The sequence below is a fragment of the Protopterus annectens genome, chromosome 5.part0 (assembly GCF_019279795.1).
Source record: "Protopterus annectens isolate FY-2018-M chromosome 5.part0, PAN1.0, whole genome shotgun sequence".
In the NCBI taxonomy this organism is placed as follows: domain Eukaryota; kingdom Metazoa; phylum Chordata; order Ceratodontiformes; family Protopteridae; genus Protopterus; species Protopterus annectens.
In genome coordinates, this window is record NC_056735.1 from 1,348,071,762 (window position 1) to 1,348,098,703 (window position 26,942).

Sequence of the window (26,942 nt, forward strand, 5' to 3'; positions counted from 1 at the left end):
ATGGTGCTACAATGTTCACAGGTGGTTACTAGGCTATGGTGCCAAAAGCCAGTTTAGGGCTAGACAAGCTTACTGCAAATTTACTAAAGTAATGCTGATGTGTCAATACCCCAAGATACTGTACAATTACAATACAGGCTTGTATACATCGTGTTTGTAGGCTGTCCCTATCCATTAGGGACACAGGTGGCAAACCATGGGGTAAATATGCAATTCTCATCCAATGGTCCATGTAACCTTTGAAAACGGTTAGAAATGAGCTTTGCTTCACATGGATGGGAAACACGTAAATAAATATTCCTGTTACTCTAGAGGTATTGTCTTTATAGCTAAGTGTGATTCATGTGAGGGGTTCTAGGTAGGAAAAACTAAGAGAGCTTTGAAGCAAAGGGTTTACGAGCATACTTATGACATCAGATGTAAAAATCGAAAAATGCTTTGTATAAACATCTTAGTTTTTGCCCTTCACATGCTTTCAAATTTTGTGCCATTGAGCATGTTGATCTGGGTCTTTGGGGGGGGGGGGCTATGATGAGTACCTGGAATTCCTTGAACTCAAATGGTACTGTGTCACTGTCATACCCATTCTAAAAGGGTAACTACTGATTCAACAGTCTTTTTCAGTAATCTGGTACTGCTGTAAATGATGCTCTGTCATGTGTGCAACCATCTGAAAGCAGTGCTAGTGCACAGTTTATGAACAAATTTACAGCCTTCTGAAGACAACTAATATGTCACTGAAGGAATGTGAAGTAGTAATAACTATGCTGCATAAGGGCCTTTAAATAACTAAGTGGCAACTCGTTCTGTATATTATATTACATATAGGTAAGTCTAGTTTGGAACTTGAATGAAAAACATACAGGGTTTGTCATCCCCCAACTGGAAAGAAAACCTTGTAAGGGGAAAGTAATGTAAAAGAGCTCATTTAGAATGATGCTCTTACAGAGTGTGAGGAGTTGGAATTTGCAGGGAAGACTGCCCAACGTTCGTTCTCCAGCTCTTCCATCACCTGATTCATTGCGCTCTTCACCCATGTGTCCACAGAAACTCCAATTTGTCTCAGCAAATCCAAGCGTGCCTCTGCTTTCAGCTTCACTATCTGCAAAAGGAGAAAGAGAGGGGAAGAGAGTCAAACACTTAGAACACATTTTTCTTTAATACAAATTAAATATTCAGATGAACACCAACACTTACTTGTATGCTTCATTAAAAAATTAAACCAGTGCCAGTGAAATGAGGGGATTACCAGTGGATCATACTTAAAATCAGAACATCCCTTACTAATCAGACTCAGTACAGCAAAATGACTGATTACTCTTGCCATATAAAACTGTGCTACATCAGAGTATGTTTTTTAGATAAACCAAGTTATAATTTGTCTGTCTGACTTAATAAACATCATGTCAAACTTTAAACCAGAAAACTGACTGAAATAAAACATAACATCACAAAACTAGGCACAGACATAATTAAGGTAACTGAAATGGCTACATATCAAATTCCAGTGCATCTCAACAGATCACTGGAGTATGAGCTTCTGGGAAAAAAGAGACTTGCCTGTCTTCAGTATTCATCATCACTACAGCCCCTAGTACTACATACAGAATCCACTTCAGCTGAAGACATCTTACTCTATCTGAGTTACTCTTGAAAAAAGTAAAATGGACCAGTTACTGTAATGACATTTCTTCCTTATAAAGTTGCTTCAGCACAAACAAAAACAAAGCTACAAAAATATAGACGTGATGTTGTCCTATCTCGCCTTCATTCTTACCAGATTGGGTTCAGATCCGATCCTCGGATCTGTCTCGACCTTTATAGTCACGCTCGAGGTCTTCTGCCAGCTCGTGGCTATACCCTATACCAGCATGCACTATAACCTTCCTCAGATCTCGGTTGCCACTAAACAAGCTCGGGTGCTCGTTCTGCTAACTCTGGCTAAGTATTTCCTTTATGGTTGTTCCAACTTTAGGAAAGTTAATTTTTTGGCTGGTTATTTAACTTTTTGAGATTATTGCCCAGTGTGTGATCCTTTTCCATTTTTTGTGGCTGTGTTTTTGGCTGTTGGCCATCGTTTCCATTTTAGCCTTGTTATCCCTTCCTAACGCTTTAAAAACAGTTAGTTTTAGTTAGAGAATTGTTTTACTCTTAGCACGTTTAAGTTAGAGGGCTTTCCTTATCCTTTTATTTTCTCTCTCTCTCAGGCATAGCCCGTCTAAGTTAGAGGGCTGTGCCTCCCTCTTATTTCTCTCTCTTCTTTGTATAATTTGACCCTTTTTAGTTTATAGGGTCTAGTTTTAAAAAAAAAAAAGCTATATTATATTCTGTTCTGACTTGTTACTTCCTTGTTTTTTGCTATTTAAGATATCTAGGAAAGATTCAAACCCTTTAGGCTTCAAAAAATGTGAAGCTTGTGGTAAAAAGATGCCCTTAAGTGAAAGACACACTCTTTGTGTCTACTGTCTGGGGTTGTCCATCTCCAGGAGTCTTGCTAAATTTGTCATGCTTTCAATCAAAGAGTGCTCCTGGAGAGGAAAAACACATTGATATTAAAAGGATTATTAAAAATCCGAACAGATTGAAGAAGGCACAAATCCTTAACAGCACACAATGCTTTAATGAACAACGACTTTTCAGTCCATCAAAAGGGAAAATACATAAAGCGACTCTTCAGTCCACCAGTAAAACACATCACATTAACGCAATTCAACACACACTGCGTTTTCGTTTCGAAGAACTTCATCAGATGGAGACAAATGCATACCTAAAACTCACCCAATTTATACACTTCAAATTAATTAAGACATTTAATTAAGACAAAAAAACAGTCCTCCTATACATTTAAAGGGCTAAAACCTATAATGCATTCAGCAAATAAATAAGGTACATTTTAAAAAACTCATCAAATGCTTAATTCTCTAACTTAAAACAGCAATAATTTAATACTTGAATATTAAAATATCATTAATAAAATAACTATCAGATGTATTCATTAATAAATTAAATAGTACTAAATAATACTAACACCATCCACTGTTCAAACTTCATAAAACTAAATAAGTCATAAATAGTGAACATTTCAAACATATAATACCTAATATTGGGATGAACTATTTTCACCTACATATATAGATAGACTAATATTATTTAAAAATCTAAAGCTTTGCTGATCTCAAGCTTTAGCACAGGTGCCAAAGAGATGGCATCATTTAGCCCTGGGAATTTATTAGCATCCAAATAAAGTTGCCACAATAATTCTTTATATTCAAATGAAGTTTCCCATGGGTCACCCCTTACATCCTTTTCCACCACTTCCAGTACAAAAAAACTAAATTTTGCTTCATGGCAACTTAATTTGTGTCTGTACAAAGCATTATTGGTACATTTTATTTTAATCTCATAGTAATGCTCATATATTCTATTTTTTAACTTTCTTTCCGATTTTCCTATATAAAATGCATCACAATGGTCACACAACCCTAAATATACAATCCTGGAGGTATCACAATTAGCAAAATGTCTACTCTGTATCAAACCATCCCTACTAGCTATAAAGATGGTATCCTTTGTACAGATATAGGGGCATTGGGAACATCTTCCACATTTGAATGTTCCTATTTTTCCTTCCCTAACTTTTTTCATATCATATTTGCCTTCTAATATGGTCTTTAAACTTTTGCCCCTTCTATTTGTACATTTCAAAGGTTCTTCAAAGATGCATTTAAGGTCTGAAATCTGTCCAAGCCTATTCCATTCTTCTTCTAGAATCTTCTTAATTTTGGGTGCACTACCATTGTAATCCACTACAAAAATCCCTTCGCCTTCATAAAAATTCTTATTGAGCTTTGTCTCATTCAAATCTCTTTTCACCCCTAAAATAGGTTTAAATTTATCATGTCTTGCTCCCCTGACCTCCCTCTCTATCATTTCTATGAGGACATTGGGGTAGCCTCTATCTATAAACATATTATACAAAATAATACACTCATCATCAAAGTCACTCTCGCTAGTTGTCATACGGCTTCCTCTCACATATTGCCCCTTTATTATACCTTTTTTCTGATGGTAGGGGTCTGCACTATTAAATGCCAAATACGAATTAGAGAATGTTTCCTTTCTAAAAATCTTTGAATAAAATATATCATCACCCTTACCTATCGTGATATCTAAATAATTTAAGAAATTCCTATCCTTTTTATAAGTAAATTTTAAAAATTCAGTGGATTCTGAAATATATTTAAAAAATTCTAAAAATGTATCTTCTGTACCAATCCATAAAAAACACATATCGTCCAGAAAGCGCTTATAAAACTTCCAATTATGAGCATATTTTGAATTAATAATATATTTGTCCTCCCAGGCTGATAAAATAATATTAACATATGTGGGGGCACATCTTGCCCCCATCCCTACACCCTGAATTTGCTTAAAGAACTCTCCTTCATAGTGAATAAAATTATTGTTTAGCACTAAATCCATCAATGTTAAAATAAGATAAAAATCATTATTATTGAAACTACCATATTTTATAAGAGCTTCTTCAAACCACATCATCCCTTCATCGTGTGGTATAGATGAAAACAAATCCACTATGTCAATAGTAATAAAAATAATCTTTTCATCATAAATGTCTTGTGTTATATTTCGCAACAAATCCCAGGAATCTTTAACGGTCCCCTGCCCTCCTAATGATAGGGCCTTCAGTTTTACATCTAACCATCTAGCCAAAGGTGCAGTGACTGAGCCCTCTGATGTAACTATGGGTCTCAATGGGGGATTTTCCACAGCTTTATGAACTTTTGGTACCCCAAAAATAGTGGGAACCTTAGGTTTTTCAACATGAAGGAACTTAAAAGTTTCAACATCTATTGAGCCTTCCAAAAGTAAATAATTTAATACCACATATATCTTCCTATTGCCAATATTAATTTCATTAAAGGAGGCTCTTACATATTTATCTGAATCACCCAATATTTCCATAATTTTCGCTTCATATAAAATGTCCATAATAACAGAGTCTCCACCTTTATCTGGTTTCATGACTCTTACCGTGGTGTCCTCCGTTATATCCCTTAATAAACTGTATTCTTCCTTGGTAAGATTATATGTGATTTTATTCTTTGAAAGCTCAACTCTAAGTTTGTTCTCCATTAAAACTTCAAAGTTTTTTAATTGTGGGTGTAACGGTGGATATACATCAGAAGAGGCTACAGATTCTAAGCTAGCTCCCCAGCGGGGGGGGCGGGGAACTTGAAAGGATTGACATGTTATCCCAACAACTATCGCAGCTTATTGAATTATTGACGCCAGCGAGTCAGCCTTTGCTGACATCATCTCCTGGGGTTCCGGGAAATCAGGAAATGTTATCTAAACCTAAACGCGATAATGGCGCAAAAGGAGCACCCTTGGTAGCAGTACGTAGTAAGATTTCTAAAGCTCATACAACTATTGTGACTGGAGATACCAGCCCGGGTGTCCCATCGATTTTTAGGACTGATAATGCTGCGAGTGTTGGAATTAATAATGATGAAGATAATATTTTGGATGGACATAAACAGACTGGTGAGAGATTTAAAACGGACTTTAAAAGTATTTTACAAAAACAATACTGTTTTAAAGACTATACAATGCCCTCACAGCAAGAGGGAGATTATGAGTTAAAGTATGATTACAATATTAAATTGCTGGATGATGTCCTTTTTAAATACAAAAATTCTGAAATGGAGAATGCATACTTAAAAGAATGTTTACGATTAAAAATTGTGTCTAAGGGCTTGAGAGTGTTTAAATACCCAACAAAGTGAAAGAGGGAAGTGTGTTTCATTATGAATTGCTAGATATATTCGATAATTGTGGTTTTGAAATTTTAAAAGCAATTATAAGAGAAAATGAGAGGGAAATGAAGACATTATTTAGTAAAATTGAAATGATTAATCAGAAAATCACAGAAGATTTGTTATTTTCTGTGGAGGAAGGTCAGAAACAGTATTATGAAATTCTGCATAAGATTGAAAATAATATAAATAAAGCGTATATTAGAAAAAGTAGGAAATTAGATAGAGATATTAAAGAATATAAGGATAAAGTGAGTTACCCCAAACCAAGACATTTTTCTTATAGAAATCAGGATGGTTTTGGTCCAGATAGGAGAGAGAATTAATATTATGAATATATGCCGCACAGAGGAGATGTGTTAGGTGATTTGGATGACCAGACAGAATACCCCCCTTTAAGAAGGTCGGAGAGAATAAAAAATTACCAGCAAAAAAACTACAATTATGGGGGGTATATGGGGGTGAGGGGCAGCAAGAACAACGGCAACAACAACAAAAAAATCCAGCAGTGGAATGGATAGGAGAATATATGTTAAGCAATTCTATCAATACAGATCTTATAATCTCACAAGGCTGTATTAACAAATATAAAGGCTATACTATATATAACTATAGTAATTATGAATTAAACAAAGTGCACTTCTCCCTTCCATCAAAAGGTCTTAAATTTGTCCCAAATGTGAAGGCTGACATTAGTAAAGTTCTTATAGACCTTAAATTATTTTTAAGGAAGAAAAACTTGGAATTATTATTTCAGGGACATAATAATTTTAGTCAGAATGATGTAATATTGAGAAGGAAGAGTATGTATAATCCACCCTTACACCCACAATTAAAAAACTTTGAAGTTTTAATGGAGAACAAACTTAGTTGAGCTTTCAAAGAATAAAGTCACATATAATCTTACCAAGGAAGAATACAGTATATTAAGGGATATAAGGGAGGACACCACGGTATGAGTCATGAAACCAGATAAAGGTGGAGGCTCTGTTATTATGGACAACATTTTACATGAAGCTAAAATTATGGAAATATTGGGTGATTCAGATAAATATGTAAGAGCCTCCATTAATGAAATTAATATTGGCAATAGGAAGATATATGTGGTATTAAATGATTTACTTTTGGAAGGCTCAATAGATGTTGAAACTTTTAAGTTCCTTCATGTTGAAAAACCTAAGGTTCCCACTATTTTTGGGTTACCAAAAGTTCATAAAGCTGTGGAAAATCCCCCATTGAGACCCATAGTTACATTAGAGGGCTCAGTCACTGCACCTTTGGCTAGATGGTTAGATGTAAAACTGAAGGCCCTATCATTAGGAGGGCAGGGGACCGTTAAAGATTCCTGGGATTTGTTGTGAAATATAACACAAGACATTTATGATGAAAAGATTATTTTTTATTACTACTGACATAGTGGATTTGTTTTCATCTATACCACATGATGAAGGGATGATGTGGTTTGAAGAAGCTCTTATAAAATATGGTAGTTTCAATAATAATGATTTTTATCTTATTTTAACATTGATGGATTTAGTGCTAAACAATAATTTTATTCACTATGAAGGAGAGTTTTTTAAGCAAATTCAGGGTGTAGGGATGGGGGCAAGATGTGCCCCCACATATGTTAATATTATTTTATCAGCATGAGAGGACAAATATATTATTAATTCAAAATATGCTCACAATTGGAAGTTTTATAAGCGCTTTCTGGACGATATGTGTTTTTTATGGATTGGTCCACAAGATGAATTTTTTAAAAATATTTCAGAATCCACTGAATTTTTTAAATTTACTTATAAAAAGGATAGGAATTTCTTAAATTATTTAGATATCACGATAGGTAAGGGTGATGATATCTTTTATTCAAAGATTTTTAGAAAGGAAACATTCTCTAATTCGTATTTGGCATTTAATAGTGCACACCCCTACCATCAGAAAAAAGGTATAATAAAGGGGCAATATGTGAGGGGAAGCCGTATGACAACTAGAGAGAGTGACTTTGATGATGAGTGTATTATTTTGTATAATATGTTTATAGATAGAGGCTACCCCAATGACCTCATAGAAATGATAGAGAGGGAGGTCAGGGGAGCAAGACATGATCAATTTAAACCTATTTTAGGGGTGAAAAGAGATTTGAATGAGACAAAGCTCAATAAGAATTTTTATCAAGGCGCAGGTAATTTTGTAGTGGATTACAATGGTAGTGCACCCAAAATTAAGAAGATTCTGGAAGAAGAATGGAATAGGTTTGGACAGATTTCAGACCTTAAATGTATCTTTGAAGAACCTTTGAAATGTACATATAGAAGGGGCAAAAGTTTAAAGACCATATTAGAAGGCAAATATGATATGAAAAAAGTTAGGGAAGGAAAAATAGGAACATTCAAATGTGGAAGATGTTCCCAATGCCCCTATATCTGTACAAAGGATACCATCTTTATAGCTAGTAGGGATAGGTTGATACAGAGTAGACATTTTGCTAATTGTGATACCTCTGGGATTGTATATTTAGGGTTGTGTGACCATTGTGATGCATTTTATATAGGAAAATCGGAAAGAAAGTTAAAAAATAGAATATATGAGCATTACTATGAGATTAAAATAAAATGTACCAATAATGCTTTGTACAGACACAAATTAAGTTGCCATGAAGCAAAATTTAGTTTTTTTGTACTGGAAGTGGTAGAAAAGGATGTAAGGGGTGACCCATGGGAAACTTCAATTGAATATAAAGAATTATTGTGGCAACTTTTTTGGATGCTAATAAATTCCCAGGGCTGAATGATGCCATCTCTTTGGCACCTGTGCTAAAGCTGAGATCAGCAAAGCTTTAGATTTTTAAATAATATTAGTCTATCTATATATGTAGGTGAAAATAGTTCATCCCAATATTAGGTATTATATGTTTGAAATGTTCAATATTTATGACTTATTTAGTTTTATGAAGTTTGAACAGTGAATGGTGTTAGTATTATTTAGTACTATTTAATTTATTAATGAATACATCTGATAGTTATTTTATTAATGATATTTTAATATTCAAGTATTAAATTATTGCTGTTTTAAGTTAGAGAATTAAGCATTTGATGCATTTTTTAAAATGTACCTTATTTATTTGCTGAATGCATTATAGGTTTTAGCCCTTTAAATGTATAGGAGGACTGTTTTTTTGTCTTAATTAAATGTCTTAATTAATTAATTTGAAGTGTATAAATTGGGTGTGTTTTAGATATGCATTTGTCTCCATCTGATGAAGTTCTTCAAAACGAAAACGCAGTGTGTGTTGAATTGCGTTAATGTGATGCGTTTTACTGGTGGACTGAAGAGTCGCTTTATGTATTTTCCCTTTTGATGGACTGAAAAGTCGTTGTTCATTAAAGCATAGTGCGCTGTTAAGGATTTGTGCCTTCTTCGATCTGTTCTGGTTTTAGTACTGTTTGGTTGGTTTTCGGAACAGTGATTCTTTTTTGTTTTTGTTGCGCATTATTAAAAATCCCCTTCTCAGAGGATTTAGAAGAAGGTCCGGGTTTATATAAAAAGGATACTTCTCCAACAACTAAATCTGACAAGTCTGACATGAATGGGAAGAGATCCTCCTCTTCATCTTTATCAGAACAATCAAAAAAGTTGGCAAAAATATCCTCTCCGGATCCAAAGCTTATCGGACCCAAGAAATCCACATCTGCTCTGACACCATCTACCTCGGTGCCAATTAAGTTCGAATTACGCAGCCGGTCTCCTACCTTGGAGCCATTCTCCCCCACTCTCAGATCACCCATGCTACAAAGGTTCAAGTCTCCTACCCTCTTGACTCAGTCTTCTAGGAGTCTTTCTGATGATGACGTGGATCGGGTGGTACAGAGGCCGCTGAGGGCTCTGGCACTGGCTAAATTATAGTTGGATCCGACACTCACGGTTTCCAATCCTACCACATTCATCTCTTATGTTCTAATACCTCCTTCAATCCAACCCCTGGCTTCGGAGTCAGAAGAACCAGAGCTGTTTGTAGTGGAACCCTCGGATCCGAGACCTACTACGGGATCTACAGATCCATCCATGGCTCTGACTTTCTCGGCTCCATCAGAACTCCAGGAGTCTAAGAGCCAACGCTCTCCAGTCGGGTTTGGGGAAGCAAGTCGGATCGGACAGTTGTCAGATCTGACTATGCATTTTGGGGCCTCGGCACAGTTGAGCTCTGCTCCTACCTCAGCCTCGGGCCAGTTGTCTTTGGTTCCAGGGAGTTCCTCGGTTTCTTCGGATCCAGGGATTTCCTCGGACCAGGGATGAGGGGCTTTCGAGGTTATAAGGTGAGTGCTGTCTCCACAGATGGCTCCGCTGTCATCTCCAGATGTTCTTCCCCCAAAGGTCCCGGTGGCTGCCTCTATACCCCTGCAGTCACAGGAATGCAGACATCCTGGGCCTCAGGATGCCCCACAGGGTACCCCCCACTCTTCCAAAACCTCCCCAGGGTACCCCTCTGAGGAGGCCTTCGGAAGAGGCTATGCAAGAGGAAGCATCTAGACTACCCAGAGGAGTCCATCACTTCTGATACAGACCTCGATGAAGCTAAAGGGTCCCCACAGTCATCTCCTGATGATGATGTCCCCTTTGGAGACATCCTTGAAATGTAAAAACAGAAAGGAGGCTGGAAGTCCACCAACCCTTCAGCTGAGGAGTCTGTCTACCTGACAACTTTCAGATCTCACTCTTCTACTTCTTGGGTGTCTCCTCCTTTCAATGAACTTATGGACATAGTTTCACCAAAGAAGTGGGAGCCCCAGACTCAGTGGAATCTGTTCCTAGGAGGCCAAACAAATATATTACATCCTCTTCAGACAAGGCTTTTCTGACCAAGGGAGTCCCAGTAGATGCTTTGGCTGTGGCAGCAGCAACCAAGAAGGAGCTCTCAGAGATATCATATTCTGTCCATCCACCGAACAAGTAGTCTCAGACAATGGACAGATATGGAAAGTGCATTTTTTTCTTCAGCAACTTTTTCCCTCAGATCGCTGAATTACCTTACTCATTTTACTAGGTTGCAGAGAGACCTCCTGAAAGAGCTAGGAGATACTCTCCAAGGTTCAGTAGCTGAAGGAGTCTCAGACAAAGTGTGCTCTCAGCTCTCTACCTTAAACTCAGTTGCCAACACCTTCATTAAACTCATCTCTTATGCAGTGGATGGAGCAAGTAGAGCAGCGGGTTCTGGAATTTCCCTAAGGAGACATTCTTGGATGCGCTTATGTGACTTTGCGGAGCCCTTTAAATCTTCCTTTGTGAATGCCTCTTTCAATGGCTCATCTTTATTTGGGCTCAAAGTCAAGGCCACACTAACCAGATGTGAAAAGGAAGGAAAGACTCTGTCTGCTGTAGGAGTCCATTTTTCCATGCCTACCAGACCTTATCCCAAAAATCAGAAAAGTGGTAAAATGTGGTTCCAAAAATCTCAGAGATCTTTCCAAGACACACATGGTGAATCTTCTTCCAGGGGCAGAGAGGGAAGTAATAATGGAAGACAATGACCATGTGGCAGAAGGGGCCCACAGAATCAGAGCAACAGAGATTCTTTATTTAGCAAGCCCTTTCAGCATTCCTAAAAGGAAGCCTGTCTGTCCATCTCTGGAGGCAGTTGGAAGCCACTTATCTTTGTACCCAAAAACATGGCAACGAATAACAAAAGACAAATGGGTACAAAGCATCATATCCAGCAGTTACATCATACCCTTTTCCCTTCCTGTTCCAAAGATAAAAATGTTTCCGGACGTTCCACCCAGTCAAAAGGAACAAGCAACTGTAGAAATTCAAAACTTGCTAGACAAATAGAGTCATACAAGCATTCCCTGCAGACCAAATAAGATCCAGAACTTACTCAAGATTCTTTTTAGTGACAAAGAAAACAGGGGACTGGAGACCAATTGTGGATCTCAGCATTCTAAACAAATTAATACAAAAGACCAAGTTCCGGATGGTGACACTGCAGTCAATACTCTCATTCTTTGGAAAAGACAATTGGATGTGCTCTATAAATCTCCAGGATGCGTACTATCACATAAAAATGGACAAGAGATCCAGGAGACACCAGCACTTTTGGCTGGGAACCAATCATTACTAGTTTCGGACTCTGCCCTTTGGCCTCACTACAGCCCCCAGAGTGTTCACCAAATGTATGTCAGTAGTCGTGGCTCACTTGAGACAGCTAGGATTCCTGGTATTTCCATACTTAGATGACTGGCTTCTAACTGCCATGACCAGGCATCTACTAATACAAGTGAAAGACACAACCTTACTCTCACCTAGGCATTACAATAAACTACAAAAAATCTGCCTTACTGCCTTCTCAGAATGTGGTTTGCATTGGGGCAGAATTAGACTCAACAAACATTGTTGCCAGACTCCCTACAGAAAGAATTCAAGTTCTAAGACACCAAGTTTCATACCTTCTAGGAAAGAAGAAAGTACAAGTAAGTATCGTTCTAAAAGTCCTAGGAATCATGGCAGCATCAATAATTCTGATCCCACTAGCACGTTTGCACATGAGAATTCTACAGTGGTTGCTATCCACTCAGTGGTCCATGCAAGACCTACAATATCTCACAAGATATTACTAACAGAAACTTGCAAGAAGAACCTTCGTTAGTGGCTTTACTCCACTCAAGTAACTCTAGGTCGACCATTTGTTCTCCCCCAACCACTGGCCACAGTGACCATGGATGTCTCTCAGACAGGGAGGGGGCATTAACTGAGAAAAACAGTCCAAGGCACCTAGCAGGATCACGAGGCTCACTTGCACATCAATGTCCGAGAGATGAGAGTGGTGCTTCTAGCACTGCAAGCATTCCAGGACTCTTCTGCTGGGAACTATTGCAATACAGACAGACAACATGTCAGTTGTGTGGTACAGAAACAAACAAGGAGGAACCAGATCTTACCCCCTTTGTTGAGAGGCCCTGAGAGTATGACAGTGGGCAACCTCCTCCCAACATTTTCTGATTGCAATTCACATCCCGGGGAAATCCAACATGATAGTGGACAAACTCAGCAGAGCAATTCTGATGAATCATGAGTGGTCTCCGAAACAAGAAGTAGGGAAAAGATTTTTCGCAAATGGGGACAGCCATGCTATGACCTTTTTGTGGCATCCATGAATGCCAAATGCAGCAGCTACTTTGCCCTTATCCACTCTCCGGGGGAGTCACCAAGGGATGCACTTGTTCACGATTGGCCCTCAGGTCTCCTCTATGCTTTTCCTCTTTTCCCGCTAATTCCCAAAGTACTTCAGAAAGCCAATTGCTTGGGAAGGGACTTGATACTCGTTGCCCCATACTGGCCTTGTCAAATCTGGTTCTCCTTCCTGTGGCCTCATCTTCGGGAGGAGCCTTGAATTCTGGGCCCGGTTCCAGACCTACTGACTCATGTGTCAAGAATGCTCCACCCATCCCTTCAGACCCTCAAACTGACAGCTTGGCTGCTCCAATTCCAACTATAGCTAGGTTTAAAAATCTATCTTCTTCAGCAAAGCACATCCTAATTACTTCTCATAAGGCTTCAAGAAGAAAGATATACAAGAGCAAGTTGAAAAGATTCTCCTTATGGGCCTCTCATAACCACATTTATCCCTTTTCTTCCCCAGTTGATTCCATTCTAGAAATCCTAGTGAAATTTTTCAGTGAGGATGCAGCTGCAGCTACCATTAGAGTTCAGCTAGTAGCAATATCCAGTTTCCATCTTGGTGAATTAGGCTAAACATTATGTGTCATAGGCTATGCAAAGCCTTTCTTAGAGGTACTTTGTTGTTAAGACTGCCTATGAAAGATCCTCCAACTCCATGGGACTTAAATTTTGTCTTATCTCTTTTAATATTCCCCCCTTTTGAACCAGCATCATCTTGCAAACTCAAATTTTTAACTTAGAAAACAATGCTATTAGTAGCAATCATCTTGGCTAGAAGAGTATCAGAGTTGCAAGCCTTGTCTATAAAACCCCCATACTTACTTTTCCTTAAGAACAGGGTGTCCTTATGAACAAATCCTTCCTTTTTACCCAAAATATCATCAGAGTCAAATATGAACCAAACAACAGAGCTGTGAGTTTTCTTCCCAAATTATGAGAATAAGGTTGTATATATGTTGCATCAACTAGATGTGCATAGACAATTACATTTTTATTTACACAGAACTAAAAATTTCAGAAAATCTGATCAACTATTCATTTCCTTTTCAGATTCAAAGAAAGGTTCTCCCATCTCCAAGGTGACACTTTCAAAATGGCTTTCAGATTGCAAAACTTTTATCTACAAGTCTCAGAATAAGGATCTTCCAGGAAGAGTTAAAGCCCACTCCACAAGAGCTACTGCAACCTCTTCAGCGTTTCTTGCTAGATTACCAATTGATACCATTTGTGCAGCAGCAAAATGGGCAAAACCATATACCTTTATCATTCATTACAAAGTTGATTTGGCCTCCAGGAATAGGCCCTCTGTTGGGTCCATGATTCTGAGGAATATTCTCCCTTGAGCTACCCAAGATGATAAGTGCTAGGGATGCTGTCCCAACCTGGTAAGAATGAAGGCGAGATAGTACAACATCACATAAAGAAGTTTGTACTCACCATAACATTCCATGTGTGTTGTCCATCTTCACCTTCATTCTTACATCCAACCCTCCTTCCCCTTCTATCCTTCTGATTCCTGAAAGACCAAGTCTATGCAATTGGAGGACCTGAATCTCTGACCTTCTTCTACTGACCCTGGTCTTTTTTCTATGACTCACTCTTTATAAGAACAAACAAGATCTGGGGAAGGTTATAGTGCATGCTGGGATAGGGTTTAGCCACGAGCTGGCAGAAGACTTTGAGCTTGAATATAAAGGCTGAGATGGATCCAAGGATCGTCTCAGAACCCAACCTGGTAAGAATAAAGGCAAAGATGGACAACACACATGGAATGTTATGGTGAGCACATAACATTTTTTTTTAGTTCATAGGTGTTATAGGTGTTTACTAAGCTAATGACCACAAAGGCTTTTTTAAGTCTAAGCATACATCTCAAATCTCTGACAAATTCTCCTACTCTTGATATGTGTAACCAGGGCTTGGGAGATAAAGCATTTACAGGCTGCCTGTGTCCATTAGACATATAGGTGCCAAACCAGGGATGAATTTCCTCTTCTCCATCCAATTCTCCAAGTTACACTTAGGTTGATAGGTAGGTACTAGGCTATCTGCCCGAGGGCATTTATAAGCCTAACCAGAGTGTGTCGTATTTTGCTGCACCACTGATTAATTAACTTAGCCTCTGTCAAGCAGAGCCAATGAAGTGATCCCAGGGGTGTAATTTCTGTTACCCATCTACTCATCAAGGTTTCTCTTGAAGAGTGTTAGTGAGTGTTACTGAGGGTCTTAAATTGAGTTAGGGAGGAACTCTGCCTCACCTGGGTGGGTAGCCTTTTCCAGAGAAGAGGTTGTCTCTGGGATACATAAATGTTTCTCCAGCAGGCCTTATTTAAATCACAGGCAAGCTTTAAATCTTTAGAATGGGTAATTCTGGTGCTGTTTGTTTTGAAAATTATGAAATGATCGCATTGCAGCAACTACAGACTGAAACTTTAATAACTATTAGACCTGCTGACAAAGGAGGGGGAGTGGTTGTCCTAAAGAGAAATGATTATTTGTTACTGATGAATAATATGCTTGATGATTCGAGTACTTATTTGCACATTAGTTCTAGGGACATAGGCATAGTCATGTGGTACGTAATGATCCATACGATTTGCTTATGTGTGGTCTCATAGATATTGGCACTTATGAATATCTTTTGGTTGAACATCCACTGATCCCTACAATGCATGGTTTGCCGAAAATTCTTAAGAGCCTACACTGTCCAGCAATGCGCCCAATTGTTTCTGGAAGCAACTGGTTAACAGAGCCACTCTCTGCTTTTGTGGAAGATAAGTTAAAGCCATTGTTATTGAAGGATCCATCAGTTCTTAGAGACACTCAACATTTTCTTTCCAACTTGTTTGAATCAGTTAGTGATTTAGATTTCACCAACGTTATGTTGGTTACTTTAGATATTAAAACTTTGTTCACAGTGATCCCTAATTCTGAAGGGATTGATCTTATCATGCTTTTTTTATCACATCACAGTGACTACAATCATAACGTGATTACTGTAATATGTACTTTGCTAGATCTGATTTTAAATAATAATGTATTCTTGTTTGAAAATCAGTATTTCTTACAGAAACTTAGTGTGGCCATGGGTACCCCCTGTGCCTACAGCTATGCCAATTTGGTGTTGGCACAGTGGGAACAGGGACATGTTTTTAATAATAATCCATTTAGCACTTTTATCAAACATTATGTGAGGTTCGTGGATCATTTTTTTTTTGCTCTGGGCGGGTGGAGTAGATGAACTTTATGAGTTCATTACCTACTTAGAAGCTACATCCATGTTTTTGAAGTTTACTGTAAATTATTCCATGATTACTACTGATTTCCTGAATGTTACCATCTAAAAGAATATACAAGGTAAATTGGAAACCAAGCTATACAGGAAACCCTGCTGGAGGAACAGTGTCTTGCACATATCCAGCATGCACCCCACCCATATTTTTTCTAACATAGTCAAGGGGCAATTTATAAGGATATCTTGTTTCTGCACGAATGAAGATACAATGAATGAGATGATGAGTAACTTACATGAGGGTTTCCTCACTAGAGGTTACCGGAGGGGACAAGTAGAAAACATGTACTCTGAAGTGGCCACTCAGAGAGGCAACAGAGGAGCTCCATATTTCTCAGGTGTGTGCAGATATAACCATCCTAGACAATGCATCAATAAGCACAATGTATTGTTTACATTGTCAAGTAATATGCAGCAATTTTGTGAAGTTATTAGAAGGAATTGGCCTATTCTGACAGCTGACAATAAAGTGGGGCGGATTGTAGGAGAATGTCCAGATTTTGTTTTTATGAACAATATGAACATTAACAGGCTATTATGTCATGGACCTAAATGCCAGACTATAGAGTCAGTATTAAACAGGGGTACTTTTCCTTGTGGTACCTGTAAAGCCTGTGCCTCCATTTCCTTAGATGTTCAACTTACTCATCCAGTGAATGGACGTCTTCTCGCCTAAATTTATGACTACAAGCAGGAGTAAGAGCTTAGTTTATTTAGCCAACTGCTATGCATGTAAGTGTTTTTACGTGGGAAAAACTACACGACAGTTAAGAGAACTACGCAATATTTGTAATAGGGTTCTTACTAATGCATTAGCTAGTCATGCAGCTTCAATAGGACATAATGTTTTTCATTTTAGGGTCTTACAACTAGTAGTACTTAGCAACAGGAGAGGTAATGTTAACAATGAAGTGGAAATGCTTGAAGTTAAATGGATTATATCTCTACAGGCACACAGGCCTCTAGGCTTAAACTCCGGTATTCCTCTAAGACCAGCCTTAATTAAGAGGCAGTGATCTTTGCTAATTGCTTTATTAATGCAAATTGTTGATTGGTTGCATTCCCTTTTTTCTCCTTTTATATGGAATGTGTTTTGTGATTTTATCATTCTTGTTTTGGATCTGATGAAACGGTAACTCCGCAAAAGCGCTAATCCTTGGAATAAAAACACCTTTTGGACTATTTATTTCTTGGCTAGCTTTGGTGGTATGCTCACATTTGCATTTTTCTAATGACTACTTTGGTGTGAGCAACCTTTAGTAGTTATCTTTCTATTTTTGTTTTTCTTTGTTTTGCGGACATGCAGGAGGTCCATCAGGGTGGGGTATGACAATGCCTTGTATGCCAGGCATAGATCTCCCATCAATAGCCTGTAGGAGGCAGAATACAGGGACAGGGCCTTGAGGTGGTCTGCATAAAACATGTTACCTAAACCCTGCATTCTTTTTGTGAGGAATCTCTGTGGATGTTCCAGTTATTGGATGTGACTGGTTAGGTACATACCAAAGGAAGAGTTGCCCTACATGATAGGTCTGATAAATGCCAAATACAGTGGAATAATGACTTCCTTGGTCCAAGAAGCCATACATTTGTTTAGAAGTTGCACAACATAGAATGATTTTCTCACTACTGTAGACACGTGATGTTCAAAGGCTAGATCACTGTGTGTGTGTCTCCAAGTCCCTGACTACTGGGTCAACTCTTAGGGATGTGTTGTCAATATGATAGTCACTGGGGTGGATGACTTCCCAAAGGACATTATTATGTATTTTTTGGCATTTAATTTTAGTCCATGGTTTATACCAGTTATTTGTCTGTGTCAGCGCCCTTCCTGGACAATATGGACTAAAACTAAGTGCCAGAAAAATGCATAATAATGTCCTTTGGGGAGTCATCTAACTCAGTGACTATCATATTGACAACATCTGCAAATTTAGTCAGTCAGAGGCCACTGATATTGGCCTTGATTTCAGATAAGTAAATACTAAAAAAGAGCGGTCTCAGGACTGATACCCAAGGGACTCCACTTGTGACTAGTGTCTTTGTAGAGGTGGACTTCAATTCTAATTTCTTGGGTCATGTCTGAAAGCCAGCTGGCTATCCACCAGGTGACATAAGGGTTTATACCTAATCTGCTGAGTTTGTCAACAATGCCCCAGTGGGGTACTGTGTCAGATTCTTTGACCAGGTCAAGGTAGGCAGTGTGAACTGTTTTGCCCTCATCCACTGCTTTGGTGACCTTCTCAAAGAAGCTCACTGGTTGAGTTGGCATGACCTGCCCTTGATGAAGCCAAACTGTGTTGGGCCCAGACTCTGAAGGTTTCCTATGTCATTACTGATCTCATTTCATGGTAATTCTTTCCATAGCTTTGCATATGGGACTAGTGAGACTTATGGGTCTGTAAGTTCTAGGGTCTTTAGAAGGCAACCGTTATGCAGAGGTCTTATTGTTGCTATTCTCCAGTCATGAGACATGAAGCCTGTTTGGAGGGTACAGTTAAACAGCAACTCCAGATGGCCTGATAGGTCTTGTATTGTGCTATTTAGAAGGCATCATATTGTCTGGGTCCATAGATACAGTGTTGTTGGCCTTAGAGAGAGCATTAAGGACCTGTTTCCTAGTGATAGCAGGGGGAGTCATATTTGATGGCATTTCCTGAGGGAATGTTGAGGGGGGAGAGAGGGGGGTAAAGCTGGTTTATTGGCCAATAGGTTTATTATAACTTCTGGCTCAATATAAGTAGTTACATTAACATTGAGCTCTGCACACAATTGTGTATTGCCTTTCAGGATGCGGACATAGCTAAAGAATGCTTTGTGATGGTCAGCCTGGGAGGCCAAATTTTCCTCAAATTTTAGCTTTGGTAGACTTTATTTGTCCTCTGAGTTGTTTGTTTAGTTTGATGAGAGTACTTTTATTTTGCTGGGTGCTACATCTCTTAATTTTTGTCATGATTTTCTTCCTTCTGTTATCTACTGATGTCGTGATTCTACCAGGGTGGCTTGTTTTTTTTCAGTTAGTTCTGTACTTTTGCCTGGTGGGTACAGCTTCCTCTATGCAGCTATTAACATGGTTGTATAGGTTGTCTGTGAACAGTTCTGCACAGGCAGCAGTGTTCTCAGGGTTTAGAGGGCTTAAAATTTTGCCAGGTTAGCACTTAATAGTAGAAAGTTAGCCTTACAGTGGTTCCTGAATATTCCAGGGTTAGCTGGGGCCACCATTTTGTGGTCTGACCATACCAGAGAAAGCATTACACTAGGAGGTGTGCAGCACTCTCCCATATTAATTATGGCCATATCCAGTATGTTTGCATCCCTGGTTGGTGTATTGGCAATCTAGTCCAGGGAGTTTGTGTTTACAAAATCCACAAATTCCTGTGCATGTATATTTTGTGTTTTATATGATTCACAGTTAACAGTGGGGTAATTAAAGTCGCCCATGAATATGGTATTGGGTTGGATGGTGACTCTTTCCAATAAGTTTAAAAACATGTTATGGGTTTCCTGGGTCATAGAGGGGGACCTATATCTTGCAAAGAAGTGGTATGGGATTTTTCCTATGGTGATTTGAACATGGAAAAAAGCTCAAGTGCACTGTCTTGTTTGACCAGACCTTAGGTATATTTATATTTGATGTAAATTGAGACACCTCCACTTTTAGTTCCTGTCTGTGTAGTACCTCGTCTAATGGTGTGGAAGGCATTACATCCTTGCACTGCTAGTGTGCTCTCTGTGGCTTTAGACCATGTCTCAGTGACTGCACAGATGTCGGCCTTCTCTAGGGTGAGCAGAGTTTGTAGGGAGTGGAGTTTTTTTGTTTTGCATTTAATAATGTCACTACAATTATGCTTTTTTTGTTCAAAACAGACACTTTGTCTTTCGGCTTTTCCTGGTTAGGGCTCGCCACAGCGGAACTCAGGTCCGCTAATGATTGGTAGTTGATTTTTACATGCCGAGTTACCAACCCTGACGCACAACCTTCAACGAAGGTACGCCCATTCACGCATGTCTCCACAACAGTAGAAATCAAAATGCCTTTGCTTTAAAATTTTGTTCTATTCCTCAAAGTTTGTGATTTTTTTTTTTGACAGGACAATAAATGTCAGCCACTACAGTTACACACATTGTTTTCTTCAGATTGAGTATAGTAACACATATTTCCTTGGTCTTAACTAACTGAACAATGTCAATATTTAAAAGTTGTCTCTGATTTGTGCTTTTGTTCAAAATTATTTCTGCACCTGCCTTTTGAGTGTAGAAAAAAAGAAGTGGGGAGCTACTGTGAAAATACATTGTATGTAGCTATGCTTTTCCTGCAGAGGACATCACTGGCTGAATTACATACAAGGACTGAAGGTCAAACAGAAAACAGAAATCCACTCCTCATGCTGAAAAGTAGGCACTGATGAATGAATGAATGCCATATCTAGTAGAGGGTAGAGACTGGGAATAAGGCTAGTTTCAAAGCCAATGAGATTGCCATGGCAAATACATTACAGCTTAGCAGTTTGAGATGGCTGATGGACTGTGTAGCCCATGGGAAGCTGCGTGGCTGAGAAACAACACTACTAAAGACCAATTAATCAAGTCCATTTTATCAAATTTAATTTGGTAAAATGTGACAATGAAGTGAAGGGAAGTTGGTTGAATGCCATTCTATGGTGTGTAAATACTGGCAACCATAAGATCAGACCAGGAATCTGCGATGTGGTTAGAAGCAAGGGTTGGGTTATGGGTGTCCTGTCTATGTGCAAGCTACTTTGTTTAGGCCTGTGCTTGTGATTGTGTTTTGAGTATTTTCAGTGAACGTGTTTTTAAACAAACAATTTCTAACACGATTGTTGTCTACGTAGCCTGCACGAAGATGCACTCCATAATTACATTTTTAATACTGTCCAAGGACCCAACCTAAGCAGCCTCAGTCTGAAACACAAATTGATGTAGGAACAGTGTGAAGGCAGTTTCATTAATTTATCTTAGAAAAGACAGCCCCCAGGATTCACTAATCCTCCGTGTAAGACTAGATTAGTCTTAGACGGAAATGCCAGTCTAAGAGTAAGACGGTAGCGCTCCATGCATATTAATGAGGGCGCGCTGCCTCAACTCTAAGGCTGACATGGAGCGTGCACGAGTGCAGGGGGTGTGCAAGACTGCCGAGCAGTCCAAAAATCCACGCCCCTGCAAGTCTCTCAATCGGGAAATGTCAACTTACATGAGCGAGTCCGCTCAAATGTGTACATACCCAACACTACACTCCCCCACATTCTAAACCCTGTACAATTATAAAAGGTAAAACTTTTATTTATTTTTTTTTTATTATTCCCGATATAGCTGCCCGTATTTGCGCGGGTTTGCCCATTGCTTAGCTACAGTTAGCAGTTTAGACATTGAAGAGGATAATAAGAAACCTATATGCAAATTAAGAAAAACAGCGATAGTGTAGTGGTAGAGCCTTCCCACAAAGAGGAGGCATTCCCGGTTCGAGTCCCACCACTCCCCTTTCTATTTTCTGTTGGAAATCTGTATATAAAAATAATTCCTACATCTATCATTTAAATTTTAGTAAAAAGCATTGAAATGGCTTATGTAGTAGTGAACAAATTTTTTATATATATATATATATATATATATATATATAAGAAGGTGAAATGGTTATGCATACTGATGGATGTATAAATAATGTATCTTAAGCAATGTGAAGCACTGCTAAGCAAAGTTTACCAGTATTACGCATATTTAAATGTAATTGCTCGTAGCTGAGCACTGCTTTAACTAGCACAATGGTTTTGCGCGTAGCCGCACATCGCACCAACTATCGCAAATTGCGCGGAGTTGCGCTCTGCGCTAACCAGCGCAACTTCGAGCAATGTACAGCAACCCTGAGCAACATGGAGCAACGTCAGGCAAAGTTGAGCAAAGTCAGTAAAACACAGCCACACTGGCCAGTAGTAAAATAAAAAGCAATGACAGGCCTCGAACCGGGATACTGTGCACCATAATCACAGTACTGAACCACTAAGCCATGACAGCTTTTTCATAAGCATGCACTTTCAACACACACATACATATCAATGGAAGTTTACCCATTGCTAAGCAGGTGTGCTTTCAGCTGAGTTTTTTCAAAACTGGCCAATCACAAATAAGTGCAGGAAATGATGCATATTTAAGCTCCATAGGTGGGAATACTTGCCATAACTGGTTATAGCTCCCATCTGCAGGCAGCAATGGCCAGTGCTGGAGAAGGCTCTTGTTTTCGAGCACAACGTTGGGGCATTGAGGAGTCAATGGCTCCTTGTCCATAATCATGAGGATAGACTCCTGTGGGGCCAGTACCAGGGCACCCAATATAAAGTGGAAGCCTGGGACCGTCTAGCTCATGAACTCACCAATGCCACAGGTGTCCCTCGAACTGGTGAGCAAGTCAGACACCACCACGCATACCTGAAGAGATGCAAGGCGGATCAACTGGACCAGTGGATCCAGGAGGCCCATGGGATGGAAAATGCCCCACTACTGAGTAAGTAGCTATGGAATTAAGTATGTAAGAATTTATATTCTAGTGTATACTATGGATAGGTATGTCTCAATATCACTTCATTTACTTCACAGCTGCAGGTGTCCGTGCTGCAAATCAGCAAGCCTATGTAGATAGGATGCTAAGGCTGCGCCACCAGGCAGGTTAGTAATTAATCTGCTTGTAGTGTTATGTAAAATAAATGAGAGAGCCTGAAAAAAGTGTTTTAACACAATAAATAAAGGTATAATAATTCTCTAATAATTATTCTGCATGTACTGTTATATAAAATAAATGAGAGAGCCTCTAGAAAAGTTTTAAGTCTTTAATAAAGGTATAATTCCTGGAATGTGTCTGTGTCATTTTCTTTGATATGTTGTACTCTTGCATTATAGAAATAGTATTGTTGTATTAAGCGCTGTTAACACACAGTTGGGTAGGCCCATATTAAGTGGATGAAGGGAGTGCCAGTAGCTTTTAAGCATATTTACAGTCCTCAACTGTTGGTTCATATCCAGCATGTACAGGTTAATCTGGCACATGAGTAGCAGTTCCCCAGAAATGTCATTGTGCTGGCAGAAATGTAGGGAGCTGTTAACATATAACTGATAATTTCACCTAAACATACCTAGATAAGTATAGGAAAGTAGAGCTGTCAGTGTACCATCTCAGCAGTAGTGTGTCTGAGCAACTCACAAAATAGGTAGCAGTAACATCTGCATCCCGGACAGTTTGTATGTCAGATACAGCCCATGTATATAAAGATCTAGCAAAACCCATTTCACAATTTAAGGACAATTGGGTAGTGTAATAATACATGTAGGGGACACATAACTGCAGTTAATAGGAATGTACTGTAAACTAGAAGGATATATAAGTTGTTAATGGAGCTATCATTTTCCACCCTACTGTCTGTACATAAAAAAATGCAATTCCACACCTCAATGGGTATGTCTAATCTCAAAACATTTGTTGGGACATATGTCCTATTGGTTTATAAATATCTGCATTTATTTCGATGCATGTGCCCTGTTCAAATACCACAATATTTGGTGGCCTGTTGCCATCAATTAAACCTGCATGCTGTTGTAATGTCCACTGTTGTTCTACATATGCATGTGTCATGCTTGCTGTTCAACTGTTGGAACTCTGGTGTGTTGGGTTAATGGGAATACTTCTGCATGCTGTTATAACTAATTGGGAATGCTGTTGACTGTTACTAACCCATATTTTCATTAAATCCTCCTAAACATAGAACGTATGGGAAAGCCGGTCCCAGCAGACCCACCTGTCCCACCTCAGCTGGCGATGGCACCTGGCACCAGCAGGTCCGGTGCCCAGCCTGGGACCTCCTCCTCCGTTGGCCCTGTGCCACCTTCAGGTGGAAGCACTGCAGGGGATGGGGCTCGTTCCCCCCCGTGCAAGCGTGAGTGGAGGAGGGCCACCTATCACCCTCCGAACGGTCCGGGCTGTGGTGCGTAGGGAGATCGAGCATTCTATCGCTGATCCTCTACGCCAGCTTCAGGCACGAGTGGCACAACTCACAGGTGAGCCTGCCCCTCCTACGCAGCCCCCAGCAAAGCCAGCCTCTGGGCTGTGAAGGTGCAGTGGTGACTACCCATGGGTGGGGATTTCAGTTCCACTGTTGCCATCTGTGGGCTCATGGGCTTGCGATTTCCAAACATCCTTCCCCGTCAATGGTGTTAACTCACCATGTGTCATATTCCGCCCCTGTATACGTCTTGTTTGTCTTGTCTGTTTACCTCCCCAAATATACCTACTTCCCCTACTTCACATTCAACTCTCACCTGAAAAAAAAAGGGCAATCTGTTCCCCAAAAAAAATTACATCCCATACATAGCTGCCCATTTTGCACACATGTCCACTGGACACACAAACTGATATTTAAATGGCAGTGCAACATACTTTGTTGTCCTCACCCCTCTCACAGGGGATGAAGGTTTCATATTTCCCTCCAAATTTATTGCATATGCACAGCTGTTGCTGTTAAAGAAATGGGCAGCTATGGACCTTCCCTACACCGTCCTGCACATCCCGAGCTGTTTTCCCTACTGTCTTTCCCTCTTTGTGCCCCTTTTTCACCACTTTCCTATCTCCCCATTTTCTTTTTCTTTCAAAGAAATGAGTGCGGGGGTTAGCAGGAGTAAGCACCATTAAGCAGTAGTTAGCAGGTTTGCGCAAATGTCCGCTTAGCTAAGCATTGCGCAAACCCATGCAAACCTGCTTAAAAGTGCCTTAGTCACTCTGTATGTCAGGGCCCTTGTTCTGCTCAGCAGCAAAATAAAACACCTCTGTCAGTCTCGAACCTCGGACCTTGTACACACTAGACTGCATGAAATACCACTAAGCCATGGTAGACATACAAGTTGGTGCTGAAATAAATATATCATGCATCAAAATGAGTGAATGTAAAGGAAAAATAGGAATGCCATAACACAAATCTTGTTCTGTGGATCTTTACCAGCAGTTGTTATGGAATTGCATTACATGACTGTGATAAGAGAAACAGCCATTCCAGCAGGAAATAATGTTAAAGTAGCAATTTACAACCCTCACACAGTATCATAGCAGGACAAACAATGGCATATCTGATTAGGGCAGAGGCCATACTTCTCAACTGTGACTAATTTTTAGGGATGTCCCTGATTTTGAAACAAATTTTAGCTGTGTCCCTCTGAATCCCTCTGAAAATACTGACGTTAGGCAGAAAGGTGGGGAGTTGCACTTAATGAATAATGACAATAAGTAAGAGTTAGACACTGCTTGTACTTCAGAAAAGGTGTATTAATCCATATGCTCTGGTTCTCTCAAAGTCTCAACTTAATGTCTCTAATATTTTAAACGTGTACCTCACTTTTACCTACTTTTCCCTGAGTCTGTTCAAATATGTACCTGTGTTTGAGAGGCTTGGCAGAGGCAGAAACACACAGGCATATCAGCTTTTCTGCTGTTACACACTGTGCTTTGGAAGGAGTTCCAGAAGCATACCCTTATGTAGGAGTACACCACTGACATACCAAAGGATGTAGCCATTTACTGTTAGCAACCAACTGTGACAATGCCATTGTTCCAGTGCTGAGAAGACCGGTGTGGTGCACAAACAAAGAATAACAGGCTAACCTCTGGCTACCATCTGGATAGGTCCACAGTTGGGAGCTACACAGACAGACTACTTGCCTTGATAAACTAACAGGTACACAGCAACCCTTTAAGTCCAGCAAGATAAAATTCACACAATAACACATAATGCTCTATGTACTTCTGCACCCCTACCCAAATGTACAATATACCTGTGTGTTCAGGGTCTACCAAGGATGTAGGTAGGCATACTCAGTACTGAAATGTGTCCAGTTTTCTTGAGCTGCCTGTGCTAATGTCAACACTAAAAAAGCACAAACTGTTCAGATGTGAGTAAATTAATATTCAGAGTATAGCAGTTCACAAACAGTTCATGTGCCAAAAGAATACATCTCAATAACTACTTTTGTATGGCAGTTAATTGTATAATTAGAAAAGAAAGTACATACTCCCATGTATCTTGAGTACAATTCTACACTGACAAGTGTGTACTGGAAGCAGCAAACATTCACGTCTGAGTACAACATTCAAATCACTGGCTACACCCCTGGCTTCAGATATAAGAACTATACCAACCTTCTGACAAACAACGATGTCCACAGCAAACAAGCATGATCCCCATTTTGGAAAGCTAAAAGGGCTATGCCTACCTGAGTTAGCAATTTATAGCAATGGGTTGCTATGACAGTGATTACTGCAATTACCACACAGCAGGCTGCATGCAGTTAGCAAATGGTAACCACCAATTGGTGCAGAGGCCATCACATGCACATGTGCAAATACCTATAAAAGCAGGCTGTAATTACTGCCCACAAACTCAATCACTCTATTGCAGAGACAGAGAGAGAGAGAGAGAGAGAGAGACAATGAAAAGCAAAAGGAAAACGGAAAATAAATAATACCAACTCATACAAAGGAAAGGTATGTAACAGATATGTATTTACTGGCATGTAGTAGATGTTTTTGAAGAATACTCTACATAATGTGAACCATTCAAATGTGGCAACAGTACGTATCTATGCACAGA

General features: G+C 39.4%; 1 protein-coding gene across 1 annotated transcript in view; it reads right to left on the reverse strand.

Moving 5' to 3' along the window:
• FCHSD2 (FCH and double SH3 domains 2) overlaps nucleotides 1–26,942 on the reverse strand; it is a 3,469,714-nt gene that overhangs the window by 421,271 nt on the left and 3,021,501 nt on the right. The window contains exon 13 of the mRNA XM_044071145.1: nucleotides 947–1,102. Within this exon, the coding sequence (XP_043927080.1) occupies nucleotides 947–1,102 (156 nt within the window). The remainder of the gene's footprint in view (nucleotides 1–946; nucleotides 1,103–26,942) is intronic.